This window comes from Scomber scombrus, chromosome 4 (assembly GCF_963691925.1).
Source record: "Scomber scombrus chromosome 4, fScoSco1.1, whole genome shotgun sequence".
NCBI classification, from domain to species: domain Eukaryota; kingdom Metazoa; phylum Chordata; class Actinopteri; order Scombriformes; family Scombridae; genus Scomber; species Scomber scombrus.
In genome coordinates, this window is record NC_084973.1 from 25,544,533 (window position 1) to 25,559,215 (window position 14,683).

At 38.5% G+C, this 14,683-nt stretch overlaps 1 protein-coding gene across 1 annotated transcript in view; it reads right to left on the bottom strand.

The window, feature by feature from the left end:
• Positions 1–3,108: 3,108 nt before the first annotated feature.
• Positions 3,109–14,683, bottom strand: part of srrm4 (serine/arginine repetitive matrix 4) — a 58,734-nt gene continuing 47,159 nt past the window's right edge. Inside the window, exons 4-14 of the mRNA XM_062416987.1 lie at positions 14,135–14,218; positions 13,923–14,003; positions 13,802–13,828; positions 13,445–13,495; positions 11,679–11,762; positions 10,192–10,357; positions 6,203–6,525; positions 5,796–5,987; positions 5,181–5,283; positions 4,948–5,096; positions 3,109–3,373 (exon numbers count right to left, since the gene is read on the bottom strand). Of these exons, the coding sequence (XP_062272971.1) occupies positions 3,109–3,373; positions 4,948–5,096; positions 5,181–5,283; positions 5,796–5,987; positions 6,203–6,525; positions 10,192–10,357; positions 11,679–11,762; positions 13,445–13,495; positions 13,802–13,828; positions 13,923–14,003; positions 14,135–14,218 (1,525 nt within the window). The remainder of the gene's footprint in view (positions 3,374–4,947; positions 5,097–5,180; positions 5,284–5,795; positions 5,988–6,202; positions 6,526–10,191; positions 10,358–11,678; positions 11,763–13,444; positions 13,496–13,801; positions 13,829–13,922; positions 14,004–14,134; positions 14,219–14,683) is intronic.

Genomic DNA, 14,683 nt, shown 5'->3' on the forward strand with positions numbered 1-14,683 from the left:
TGACAGTATGAAAAACGTGGGTTTTTTTTGCAATATGCTGGTCCATATGGGAAACTGGGAGAGTAGCCTATGCATAATTTTAACACCAAAACACTGGATCACTATTGCTATATGAGCTTCTTATTGGAAGTTTTCAAAAATAACAAAAGACATGACCAGAGGGATCTTCAGCACAAAGACATCTAAGAGTCCATTGATCGATGCCTGACTGGGATCTCTTCCTCTTCCCACACCAACACCAGTTTAACACATCCAAGGCCCACATATCACATTCTTTAAATGAAATAATCACATCATTTGAATAATTTATACAATGCAGATGCATATTTACACCACAGTAATTACATATTCAACATTATTTATGCACAAGAACTGATGTAAACTTTACATCGTGAGATGGGGGAGGGCTGCCCATCCAGAAAGTTTGTCAACACACGACTGCACAAATCTTCAGCTGGCACACAGTCAACACTGGTTGACACAAGTCATCATCCTCTCATACTTTATGGATGACTTTTGTGCCAGGTTCCTTCTTACTCCAGCATCATATTTCCCTCATTCGTCCAATTTACTTGACATTCAGGGAAATAAGCTGCGTATTGAGTGCATAGAGAGCAGTCTACCAGGCCTGGGGCAGTAACGCAGACAGGATGATGGATATGAAATGATAGAAAAATATGACTGTCTTAATTATATGGAAAGGCAGTTTCAGACTCGTGCAGATTCAAACTCTGGAGTCAAAGCAGCTGCAAAAATTAACTTTAAAAGGAATAGTTGGTATATTTGGGGAAATATTCACTTTCTTGCAAGAGTTAGCTGAAAAGATTGATAGCACTTTCAGGTTTGTTTCATAAATATGAAGTTATCATCATTAGCTGGTTGGCTTAGCTTATTAGAAAGACTGAAAACAGGAGGAGAATGGCTAAATTGGCTTAGTATAAATGTAACAGAATCAACCTACCACTAAAACTCACTAATTATCTATATATATTATCTATATAGATATTAAGTTATATCTTGTTTCTTTTGTTAGTACACAAACCTAAGTGTATAGAACAAGTTGTGATTTTACAAGGCATCATGTGCTGGACTATTGACTTTATTGAGTTTTGTTTCATATTTTAAAAGTCCAAAAATATAAAAAACTTGCATCGTCAGACAAACACACTACACTCCCTAGAAAATATGACTTTTTATCCGTTGTGATTAAACAAACACGAATCTTCTCTCAAATTCTTGTCGCCAGGCTAAACATAACACACATTTTCAGCTGTTTAGAATATCTAGAGAAACAACAGATAATGAAGAGGACACAGCTCAGTGCCATTGATGTAATTATTAGACAACAAACATTATTTCATATAATCAGTCTTCAGATAAAAGCTCATAAAACAACACTGACAAACCCAGAGCCAATAGTAAACATAATAGTAGATTAGCGCAAATCTTTTATTTCTATTTTAGAGTGCTAATATTCTCATTTAACTCTCTGCAAGAAAGCAAATACACATCGTTTCCAAAATGTCAGACTATTCCTTTTTTGTGTGTTTTTTTTATTTTAAAGCACCCAAAACAAAAAGGTCAAACAATAAGGAGCTTTTCTGTAATTCCACTTTTTGTGCCTTCTTCTTTTGAACACCCGACTTCTAATTTGAGGTTTATGTGTGAGTCAGGTGACAAAACCAAAGGAATTATTTACAACATAAAAAATAAATTAGAGCAGTGTCTTAACTATAAATTGACAGTGTTGCATAGAAAGATTGACTACTACTGAGAAGGACAACAAACCAATAAATATTAAATAAGTAATAAATATGTATGCTTCTGCACAATTCAAAACTTGACCTTCTGTGTTTGTGTATCTCAAGAACAAAAAAAAAACATCTGTTGATATATGTGTTTGGTTCCAGTGTTGTAGCAGGAAAACATTAATTAAGTATAATAAGATTCAATGCTATTCATACCTTTTGACTTATTTGTTGCAACCAAGTGGGGTGCAGCACTTTCTTCCTGTGCTCGCCTTTTAAATCTAAATGTACCAAATAAACAAAAAAAAATGAGAGACTAATACATTATAATAAATACAGACAATCCTAGATGAAAATGTAAGCATTGAAGTAGATAAAATGTCTATTACATTTATCTTTAAAGTATCCTTTTTGCAAAACAGATTAATTATTACAAATTTTATTCACTTTGAGATGTCAAGAAAATGCCTCAGCTGACACTGTGAAGATTTTGTCAGAAGAAATCCCCCCACTCTCTGTCCCTGCATAATGTTTCAATCGCTCTCTGTTGTATTACATGTACTGACATTTCAATTGTTTTCCACTTGATCAGAGGATAAATTAATTTGACATTTGAGCTGACAGGCTGTTTGCTTGCTGTCAGGCCATCCTCGCCGTTTCATTTTTCAGAGAAAAAAAACACGTCTGTTCTCCACCTGGTGAAACGTGGAGATCAGAGCAATAAACCGTTTCCTTATTCCTGATAACGATCCCTCTGAAGCCATTTGTAAACACTTGGTATCAAACGGCCGAAATGTTACCTCGATATTTCACTTCGTGGTGCAAAACCTAGAACATGGTGTCCTGTGATACTTCCTCTCATAAGTTTAGTGTTCACCTGGTGTATCTCCACTTGCATATGGCCAAAACATAATTGCAAGATGAAACAATGATGGGAATTAATTCATTTCAACCCATTTTAAAATAAATATTAAATTTACAATTTCAAAGGATTTAGTGTAATAATTGAATGGGGAGTGCGCAGGCATAAAAAAAGGATCTCAGTTGACCAAATGCAGTTAACGTGAAATTTGTATTGTAAATATCTAAGAGATGAACAGTCTCAGGCCATTGTGAGTGCTGATGCAAGAGGGTGAAGAACATAAACAGGACAAACAAACACAAAGACATTCGGTCTCAGTGATCTCTGTGGGCAGGGTGAACAAAACTGCCTCAATGAGAGACGGGTTGGACCCCTGCTGGGACATTTTTCCACTCAAGCGTCAAAGCCGAGAGCACGGAGACGCACACAGTCGATTGTTCTAACATCCACTGTCCCTGCATGGCCGACGCTTCTGTCCTTTATTGTTCTCTGTGAAACCTAATGCCTGATTTTGTTGCGTTTGTTCAGTGAACCGCGACTCCGGCTGCGACTGCGGGTCCCAAAGATGGAGTTCCAGGATGAACTTCGACTGTAGCTCCTGTAGGAGGAGTAACTGTGGCTCCGGCTCCTGCTCCTGCTCATGCTGAAGATTGGGCTGCGACTGCGGCTGCGCGTGAAGAGGCTGCTCCAGGAGGACACGCTGGTGGATCGGCTGCTGGAGGAAGGACTGGGTCTGAAGTAAGGGATGGGGCGCTTCCTGGCACTGTGGACAGTCAAATAGATACCATTAACACTTTTTAATGTGAAAGAACCCACAGAGGTTTTCCTGCACAACTGTACAATTCACCTCAGCTCTATGGAGCATTTTAGTGTCCTCTTGCTCTTTTTTTGTATGTTTTACAGACTACAGTGATAATGTTTTGACTCTCTCTCCTCGTTGTGTCATTTTCATTCGAAGCAGGCAAGTGGAAAAACTTTAAAAATTCACTCCTCAGCACCAAACAGCAAACAGACACAGTTAGAAACTAGGTGGTGAACACAATGGAGCATTCGGCAGCTAAAGAGACAGATACTTTCATCGGGAGGCAAAAACAGAGCTAAAAAGAGAGTGAATATGAGACTTACAGTCTTACAGTCAGGTGGACATACACTGACTCAAAATTAATGCTAATATTGCTTCGTATCTGTTGGAAGGGTAAATGAGAAGTCGTTGATAAAAAGGCAGGGTGTTGTGCACAAAAGCATCAATTAATGAAGTTTAAAGCTCGGTATAAATACATATTTTGGGTTATATGTGTTACTAAAAAAAATGCTTAATACCATATCCAGCAGATGACATTTTGGACATTCAGAACGGTAAGATTTGTGCTAAGACTTTGGCTGGGAAAGCTAAATCAGCTGAGCAAGCTTGGTCTGCTATGCCCAGTGAGCCCAAAGGAAACCACAGCTTTGCTTGGAGCTGCACAGAGGAAACACTGCAGGTGGTGTGACTGGACGTGGAAGTGGGGTGTGGTGGAGGGCAAGTTAGGTTAACTGCTGAGCCATTAAAAACTGGCACTTCCAACAATCATGCTGGCTAACGTTCATTCTCTGGACAGCAAAAATGGATTACATATAACCCCCACATGAGCGTTGGTCACTCGTTGATATGAACCAGTTGTCAACTTTTGGTTTTTTTCTTGGGATTTATATTTTTTATCATTTTTAAGGGATATATATTTTTTATCTTCTCTGTTGTTGTTGCACTGTTATGGGCTGGGAGGAACATCATTTTGTTTTTTGTCTATGCAAATACACAAGAAAATTACAATAATTAAAATTAATTATTGAATCCAGAATCTTGAATTTGCATTTATTTGGAGTCTTGCTTCTAGCCACCTCACAATTAAGTCCAGTATTCACTCTTCTTCCAGGTCAATTTTGTTCTCCATATAACCGGGGAAATATCTCTCTTTTAAGCCTGCTAGTTATTCCACTGTGTTTGCCATGTGATGCTGGGCAGGCAGCGTACAGCAGATGCTTGAAAATGGGGTTGATGGGAGAGGTTGCAGTCTGTAAAACCATAAAATGCAGCTAAAATTGCCTTAAAAGCTTTGTAATGATGTAATGAGTTGGATGAGTTGGATGCTAATTCTCTCTGGGTTTTAAAAGTATTGATTAGAAGAGCTTTAAATAGCGTTATAAGCACACAGTTCATCAACATGAGGGAAATATTGCAGATTGGAGACTTGTCCAAATAAGGGGGCGGAGGGTGGGACCAGCAGTACATTTTTTCACTGCCTTTGGGCACAAAAGTGAATATTGTGGCTATAAATCACCACGATGAGGAAGCTGTACCTCGTGATTCGGCGTGCTTCTAGATGGCTCGGCGAGTCTCTCCTCCTTTTCTTCATAGGAGAGTAGGATTTGCGTCTTCGTCTCTTCCGGCTAACCTTATGCTTCACATTTGTCTCTCTTGAGCTAGGTGTTCTCTTTCTGGAAAGTAGAGGTATTAATGTGAAAATTTAGGAACCAACAATGGTAATATATTCCTAATCTTAATCAGCAGCTGGAACATTCAGTGAAGTTCACCTGTCAGTGCTGTATCTCGAGTAGCTTCCTCTGGAGCTCGTGCTGGCCACGCTGCCTCGTCGCCTCCGATCAGATGAATAACTTGGTGAGCGTGAGTACGAACTGCAACCAGAAAATGAACGTTAAACCCTCGAATCAAGCAAAGCACCAATCGATAAGAATATTGCACAAACTTTCATGCACATTTCACGAAATTTCGACCAAAATAAATTGAAAAATGAATCAGTTTCCATCACTGCAAAGGAATAGGTACACATTTTTCCGCCCACTATTTTGTTTGAATGTCCGAATTGATAGTGAAATTCTTTACATAATAAAAAAAGTTGTGTCTACTAATGACCCCACAATGAAATGTGTTGCATTTTTATGACCGTTTTATGACTCTACACCTGTCAGGAATTATGCAAAATGATGATAATGTATTGCTCCCTATAGTGTAGAATAAAGTATGTAGGGAGTATGTGGATGAGTGAATGAGGAACATGAGCACATTAGCCCCACTAAAACCACAACTTGGTGTTTGTAGACATTCAGTTCCTTGTATAAAAAGATATAAAGTGTAAATTAGTGAGCTTCGCAGTTGCCAGCTGTTCCCCCGTCTCCAGTAAACCAACCTGCAAGATGACAGCGACAGGCTTCGAGAGTAGTGTCCAGAGTATCTGGAACTCCCCGATGATCGGCTCCTGCTCCTTCTGCTGGATGAGTGGGGTTTTGGCCGCCTCCGAGAAGACTCTCTCATCCTCTGCGAACAGCTTGTCTTTGGAGATCTCACAACCGCTACCTGACACCCCAAGGTTATCTGCTCTCTGTAAAGCAAACACATAAAGATATTTTCAGTGCTTTGAGTGATAAAGCCTAAACCTTATCCTGGGTTGTTTTTAAGAAATGTTCTTCCTTATTCTGGCTTGTAAGATGAATATTTAAAAAGGAAACAGACTGTGGGAACAAAAAGATAAACAGATTGAAATTTCCCTGGGAAGCATTTACTTAGATACACTATTTATCTTGAACACAGCAGTACCTCTTGCCATTTCCACTGAAAAGTGTAGCAGACAGGCCTTCCTCCCCGTAAGGTTTGCACAAGGAAGCGTAGCTGGTCACAGAGTTTCCTGAGTCAGAGGCATTGTCTCTGTCAGTGAACTTCAGCTTCTCTGGTGAGGCCGGACGTTGACAGTGGTCCCGTTTCCTGACAGTGACACTCACTCGAGAAACACCAGTTTTGCTCGATGGCGGCGAGGACGTGTCATTCCCCGAATCGTAATCGTGCGGAGCGTCGGTCTGGCTCAATAAACGGTGAGACCGTTTTCCTTGTAAAAGCTCGCTTCCAGGTTTTGAGGACAAAATCTGCAAACAGACAAATAGACTACAGCTTAAAACCAAGCTTGTGTTGATACATGGAACCTGCTACCTGTTTTGCTGCACTTTGAATACTCTAGCACAAAGGCACATATTCCCTTGAAAACACAGAGAAGAGATTTCTTTCTTTTCTTTTTTTTTTTTCTCGGGACAAAAAACTTTGAAAGATAAAGACATCATGCAAATTTGAAGCATGCGATTAACCTCAAAAGAAAGTCTGAACTCAACTAAATTCAAAGAAGTCAACAGAAAACAAAATTTAGAAGAAGTAAGTCTAAACTAAAACAATTATATGAAAGGAAGAACAAAAGAGCAGAGAAGAAAGGAAAACTATGTGTTGAAAGATCTACCGGCTCTAACTCGAGTGAAGAGAAAAAGAGTAAACAATAGCCCCATAGAAAAGCCTCATTTAAAGAACATTGAACAAACATCACAAAAATGGGTATTATGTAAAAATGAAAAGGATTGCAGACAAAGAGAGATCCCATCAGTCTAACTAAGAAAGCCCTCAGAACAGGACAGATGACTGTGCTCTTTCTCCTGTAAGAAGTAAATAATTAGCCTGCACCGACCTACAAGTAAATCCCTAAATCTGCGGATAGCATCGACTTACCAATCAAGATTTCCTCCTTAAGTAGGTAAGGTGTAAGAAAAAGGGAAGAGCGGGCAACATAAGTGCATCATTAGAGTCGTAAATTGCAAGAAAAAGACAATAACCCTCTCTTCAAACCCAGAGCCAGATAGACTTTTATTGGCATGTTCCTTTTTCTTTCCTTAATTGTACATTTGTTGTAGAGATTTTTGCGGGGCAAGAAGCCCCCGAGTACTTTACATGTGTGCTTGTATGTGAATTCAAAGACTGCACACAGAATTTAGAAACGTCCACAGATTGAAAAAGATATCGGCCCTCCGAGGACCACAGTTGACTGATCTTGTTAAAATTATGATCTCTCTTTACTTATTGATTACAAGAAAGTCAAAGGTTTAATCCAGTCTGTCCTCCTGAAGGTTTTCCTATTATCTAGTCTAAAGTCGACACAACAGACCAGCCCTGAGGGAAATTTAAACAAATCTTTACCAGTCGCATCTGCACACAATCTGTGCGCAAACAGGAGTAAAAGATTTCACTATCAGAGAGACAAATCTTAAACAGACACATTCTTCAATGTCACCTCAATATATTTTGACAAGGCTGCCTGCTTCAAATAAATATTTCATCTCTGTCTTGATGTTTTTTGTGAGCTGTCTTTCTCTTATGATGATTCTTATGTTTCCATCACAAAATTCACCAATTCATCACTTATATTTGTAAAAGAGGTTGACATATTTATTTATAATCAACCACATTCATGTAGATTATTTATATTCATGAGGGTTTTTCTGTTCAGTTACTGTACTACATACCTACCTTTCCTTTATGGATTGCTTTTTTAAGGAAAGAAATATTAAGCAAAGAAAAATACTCCATTACTTTTGAAATGATGTGCTTTTGTTAATCCAAAACAAAGCCCGTAAATAAATGCAAACACCAATGAATAACAGTGATACAGTAGGTCTACCCCTCAGAAACCAACTGTGAAGTCCTCCTAAAATACTTTGGGATATTGAATGCCAGGCATCATTCAATCTATCAATTTATTGAATTTCAATTAAAACCCTGTGGTGTGTAATTAAAAACACCCGTCTGTGCAATTAGCATAATTTAATGATTGCTCGAGAGAAATTCAATATATTTTATGCTCCAATAAGCATGAGACAATGAGTTTAAGGACATAGCTGCATTTATGAGGCTCTCTGGGGAGAATATGGCTTTAAAAAAATCAACCTGTAATAAACAGCACAATTTTAAAATTCAAAGTCAGCCTTCTGGAAGTAGCCAATCACACTTTTAAGATGTTTGTTTTCCCTCGGTTTCTTTTCAGCTTCAAGTCAGGTCTGCAATCTGAACAATTGAAACTGTCTGCTGGAAGTATAAGATAAAACAGACGCAATGACTGGAGGGGACTGAGGAGGACCAAAGTGAAAAAGGTAATATATATATATATATATATATATATATATATTTTTTTTTTTTGTCGCTTCAGTATCATGAGAAAGCTCCAGGCTCCTGGAATAATGCTAGTATGCAAGTATTTAGAGGTCACAGACAAAATAAGATATTTCAGAAAATATACTTTGTATGCACAGCAGGACAAGATGCACCAGTCTTATTCACTGTTTTAACCACACAGGGTTTCATTAGGTCAGTGTATGAAAGTAAATGCAATTAACTTTTGGCAAATCCTGTCACCTGCTATTGTGCCTTTGTTTAGGTCCAAAGGGGAATGAAAATGCTAATAATTCCTAATTATAAAATTGTTTCAAGTGTTAATTATTCATCTTAGCCTCCTGCTTCAACCCACATTGTGTACTGCTTATGTTGCTACTAGACAAATACATGATATCCACACTGTTCCACAGAAAGCTGTTTGACATTTATATAGCATGGCATAAACTAATGGTTGATGTCGCATCTCTAACCTTTAAAGACCTTTGTGGTAACTTGGCTCAACTGCAGTCATTAGACAATAAACAACTATGTGCTGCCAGCTGCAGATCACAGTTTAAGAAACACATGTTCTTTGTAATTTCTGCTCATTATAAACAAAAAATGTTTCACTTCCTATTGCAGCATGTACAGTTTTGCACTAGTGTATTATTAAGTATAGTAGAATTCCTACAAAACTAGTAAAAGCTATAAGATGAAATTTAAGACTGAAGACATCCAATGTGTCAACTGTTTAACTTCTAACATTGTTGTTGTTGTAACTGCACCCAGTCTAATTAAATGCCTTACCCTGCCAGGTAGTGGTGACAACATGCTTTTTCCTCATCTGAGCAGCAGTGACTGTATGTATTGTGATGTTTGGTGCGGTTAGGGGCTAAAAATGTCAAAAATCTAGTAAAATAATCAAATCATACTCTACTACAGTTGCAAAGTCAGTCATTCACATCATTAGAGAACACAATCTGGGAATTTAGGGCTGGTGTAATGTACTGAACATACAATAACATGATAAACAGGTGTACTGAGAATTAGTGCTAAGGCTGTGTGAAGTCATTCTAATATTTTCATTGAAATAGAACCCATTATATCTTAACAAAAGGAAACAATAAGCTCACAGATCTCATCCCATGTTGGTGTAATTATTTTTCAGAATTGATTTGTTGTTGTTCAGAGTCCCTACTACCAAGTGTGTTACATACTTAATGTTGTGGGGATTTTAAAACAGAAAAACAAGAACTTACTGCAAAATGAGGGATTACAAAATTGAGCTCAGAGTCAGGCCATGTACAGTTTATTTAATATTAAAAGATCCACTCCTTACAGGATAGCTACATGGGTTTAGACACAATTTCCAAAAAATATTCAGTTTGGGCTGAATGGTAATTTCAAGAGCTTTTATACAGTAACCAGGATGTGAAATTTGCACCTTAATTGTGAGCTAATGAAGAAACTAATAGATTAATTTATTGAAAAAAAGTCCAAACCCAAGTGCCTCACTGCAGGTATTACTATATATTTTGACTGACAAAAAGCAGTTTGACATGGCCATAACTCAGGAACCAAACTGAACCTTTGGCAGCATTGTTAGAGTCCCAAAGAGTACTTACGGTGCCGGTTGAGAGGATGGAGCGATATTTTGGAGCCTTTTTACACACTGATTTGGTTGCAGGTCTCCACTTCATGTCCGTGCGGTCCAGCACTCCATTTGTTTCCGCTCTTACAGCTGCCAGGTCTCCTAACGCCTGATGTACCACAGATTTCTGCACATGGCGTCTGTGGGGAGAATTTGAATTTAGTTTTCATGACACAGCATCATGACATAAGAGCTTCTGCTCCATTACACACAATACAGCACTTCAGGGAATAATGCAAAAACTAGTATGAATGCATAATTGATGTCAATGAGTCATTTGAATTTATATGAGCGATATTTTCTTCTATCAGTTTGTATTAGCTTCCCTAAAAATGGCGTGCGACCTGTTGTGTAATCATAAAACAATTTCTAAAGGGGATGGTTTCTTAAGTTTTATTTAAGCTGGGAAGATCCACTGATGAGGGATTTTACTTCGGCTGTATACTTGAGTTATGCAAACATAGTTTAAAGCTCAATATCCTTGATTTTAACCGTGATAATATCCTACACAAACTCTAAATAATAAATGTCAGGGAATTTTCCATATTTAGGGTCAACAATGGGCCTTGAGGTCACAGCAAAGGCAGCACTATCATCTTGGCAGAAAGACATACTGTCCCTCTCCTTGAGACAGTGAAGGCAGCAGTCTGTGGTGTTTTTAGGAGAGCAGAAGTCACTTTGATAACGGTGACGCAATGTTGCTGTGGCACCAAAGGTGAGAGGATATGACTGTGTGACTCCCTAAACACACAGATGGGTGTTTCCTTGTTTGTAGAATAATGAAGCAATTGGCTAATTCCATTATTGTATTCGTGGCACTATCTGTGAATAATACTTTGATTCTCCTTGGCCAAGCTTCAATAAACATCCTGCGCTCCTGTGCACTTTATCTCCACTGATGATTGACAAATAAATTCTCCACTACATTAAAGAGCTCCAGACATATTTAAAATGTTCATTCCAGGATACATTTTTGTTTATTTGAGTCCTAAAATTGAACCGGAGAGTAAGTAAAAAAATTGATTAAGTTCAACTGAAGTAAATATTACGTGTCAAAGTTCACTAACTGAGCCGTGCCTGAAAATGTCATTCTAATATAATATTCTACATTCAACAGCAACCAATGAATGACTAGTGGGTTATTATTATCCCAGCAGCTGCCAGAAATGCTATCAGCCCTGTTCAGCGTAATCCATAAGAGCTGTCAAAAACAACATCTTTCACATTATCACATGGCCAAGATTTTTCAATATGTCATCATAATTTAGTGCATCGATCCGCAGAGTGAATTTGGGGGCATTTCCTGTGAAGCTGTGATAAGAGCTGGTCGTGCCTGAGATCAGGAAGTCACCTCTGGCTTATCAGTCATCGCTGTGATGTGACCAAGAACTCGGCAGACACCTCGGCCTGATAAGATAAACTGAGGATCAGGGGGCGGAGGGGGGATGGATGAGCTCCTACCTGTCCTCTGTGGAAGATTGGCAGGAGGAACTGTCCGACTCTGACCTCCGATAGCGTCGTTTCCGACGTGAGTGAGTCCGGGAACTGGAGGAGGTGATGAGGAGAGCAGAAGAGGAAAACACTCAAGTTGATAAAGAGACAAAAGCACTAGCGCCACAATGATGACTTGATTTACAACCAGTTGATTGACAGAAATGATTTAGGAGCAGTTTTTGAAATTAATTAATAATTTAGACGACATTTCAGCTTCTCAAATGTCAGGATTTCCTGCCTTTATCGGTTTCATTACTGTTGTAAATTGAATACATTTGGATGTTTGACAAAAAATGATATTTGAAGCTAGCTTGGGTTCTTAGAGATTGTGAGAATTGCTGATAGTTAATAGTTTAAAGGTTTGTTATTTTCATAGTTTTGGCCATAAAGTGATTGATGAGATCTGTTAACACGCCGACATTGCAACATTGAAGTTGTTTGGGATAAGAAACGTCGTACGATCAGACAGGTTGTAAACAAGCCAACAGATTATCTGAAACTATATAAACTATCAACTTTTATTAAATTCCACTTTTATTATTAAAAGTGAGCTCACTGGTACTGCCTGTAATAAGCCTTCATTGCACGTATGGCAAGTAAGATAGGTCAAAGGTGAACCAAGAGAGTCTGTTTACTGTTACAGAGGATTACAATGTACAGTTTAGGCTTATGGCTTATTTGAAGCACCTGGAAACATATTACTTAAAAAAATTAAGTATTCAGGGCTAAATAGACATCAGCAAAATGCTTCAAAAGATAACCGATACATTAATCGAAAATGAAAATAATCATTAGCTTCAGCTCAAAAGAGCACATACTGTATGTAATGTTGGTGTCATTTCCAAGTATTTGGAAAGTATCTTGTTTTCTGACCTTTATTCTTATTTGAGCTGGACTGTATGAAAAATTGAAGTATCTGTCTTTCTTTCCACTGTTGCATTTGAACCTTTCTCTGTTAAGGTGTTGCATCAATCATCTCTTTTTTTGGCACTGTTTCCTGATACATTTACACACATCCGATTACACGATTTGGATCAGCTGATGTTTATGAACTGTGATCTTGCATATGTATGAAAGGTGAAACAAAGGATGTGACAACACTCAGTCAACTGATGAAGCCAATGGTTTAACTTCATCACTCAGTCAGGGACAAACTTTTGCGTTTCTAGGGCTTGCCCGCTGCAGTCCAGCCAAAAATAGGACAGCACATCAGAGAGGTAGGGGAAAGCACAAAGGAACAGAAAATACATGAAAGAGCAAAGTGATCAGAACAAAAGAGGAGAGAGTTGTACTGAGCTAGAAAGCAGAGATGTCTGTTGAAGTAAGCAGCAACTGAACTTGGCTCCGTGCTTACACACAACAGCCCGCTCATCCAAAGTCGAATTATAAAACGTTGCAAGATCACAGCATGAAATTGGTTTCTCTTACCCTCTTTCACCCCCTTTTTCTCTTTGTGGCTCAAGCTTTCAATCTGCTTTCCTCTTTACGAGGGTTTTTTCACGCTTTGCCAAAAAAAATTTAAAAAATAGCTGCACATTTGTGTATTCATCCATCGTGCCCCTACACAAGAGTGTTTTGGAGGATCCTTTTTCTTTCTTCCTCAGAAATGAGTGCACTGAAAAGGGTGCATGGGCTTATAGCATTGGGGAGGAAGACGGGGTACTGTAGGGGGTTAAAATAGTTGTGTAGGATTTGGAAAGTACATGTTTCTGATGCAACAATCACAGACTGACCTTTTCTTGTGCTTGCGCTCATCCTTCCTCTTATGTTTTAATTTTGAAGAGCTGGTGGGATGAAAGAGAATGAAATCATGAGTGAGGAGTATTAAGACCGACAAAGCCTGCACAGACACCCTGCTTTTCTTGCTGATAAATAAAGGGCATTGGCTTTTAAGGTGGAAATTCAACAATCTTATGGAAAACAGGCACTAAATGTTACGCCACGTGTATGACAGAAATGAATCCAGGTCAGAACCGTTTGCCTTTGAAGTTTCTTTGAACTTTTAATTAAATATTTGAACCTTTAGAAAAATTACAGATACACAGTCAGAAAACATGCTGAAATTATGCATAAAGCAATCACATACATACCTGTGTTTGGACTTTTTGGAGGTATACCTGGAATTTAACAGAAAAGAAAGTTGTACGTCACATTAATATAAATGTTATTACATAAACAATGTATTTATCATGCGTAGTAAGCAAGAACTACCTATGCCGCTTGCTTTTCTTAGAGCTCTTCTTCTTCTTCTTTTTCTTCTTCCTCAGCGGGGAGAGGCTACGGGAAGGAGACCTAAAAGTGAAACGACAAATAAATATGAACTCTCGAGAGTACCGAATATCCTCCCGTACAGACACAAACATCACCAGACGTGTCCAGCAATACACCTCCTCACAAGGAGTCATCTCATTTTGGGAACTGACCTTCTCCTTTTCCTCTTCCGCGCGGACTTTCGCTTCTTCTTCTTCCCCTTGGGCCTAGGAGAGAGTTCCTCATCAAAGGAGGGGCTGCAAACAGAGATAGAGCAGAGGGGACATTTTTGTATTTATTCCAGGGATGGGATATGAAATGTGAAATCTCAGCAGTGAAGCAATAACATTTTTGGACGCAAGTTATAGTTTCTGAACCCCAGTATTTGAACTTTTGGACTTACATAGTGCTGTTAAAGTGTTTCACCTGAGAATTCACCACAGTTTTACCCTACATACATACAATGGAAGTTAATGGAATTCCATCTGTTGTGCTAAAAACATTACAGTGTATCCTGTTTTAAATGCATTTTTTAAAATGCTGTGCGCACCACAAATTGGAATTGTGGTCAACTGTGGTACAATGGGGGGAAGTTAGGGTTAGGGTTAGGGTTAGGGTTAGTTTGACGTGGTGCCATTGGAGCTTTCAGAGTTGGCTCCCAATAGGGAAACAGTAAACAACATGAGTAGAAGAACCAAAAGTATCTACATGGTTAGATATCA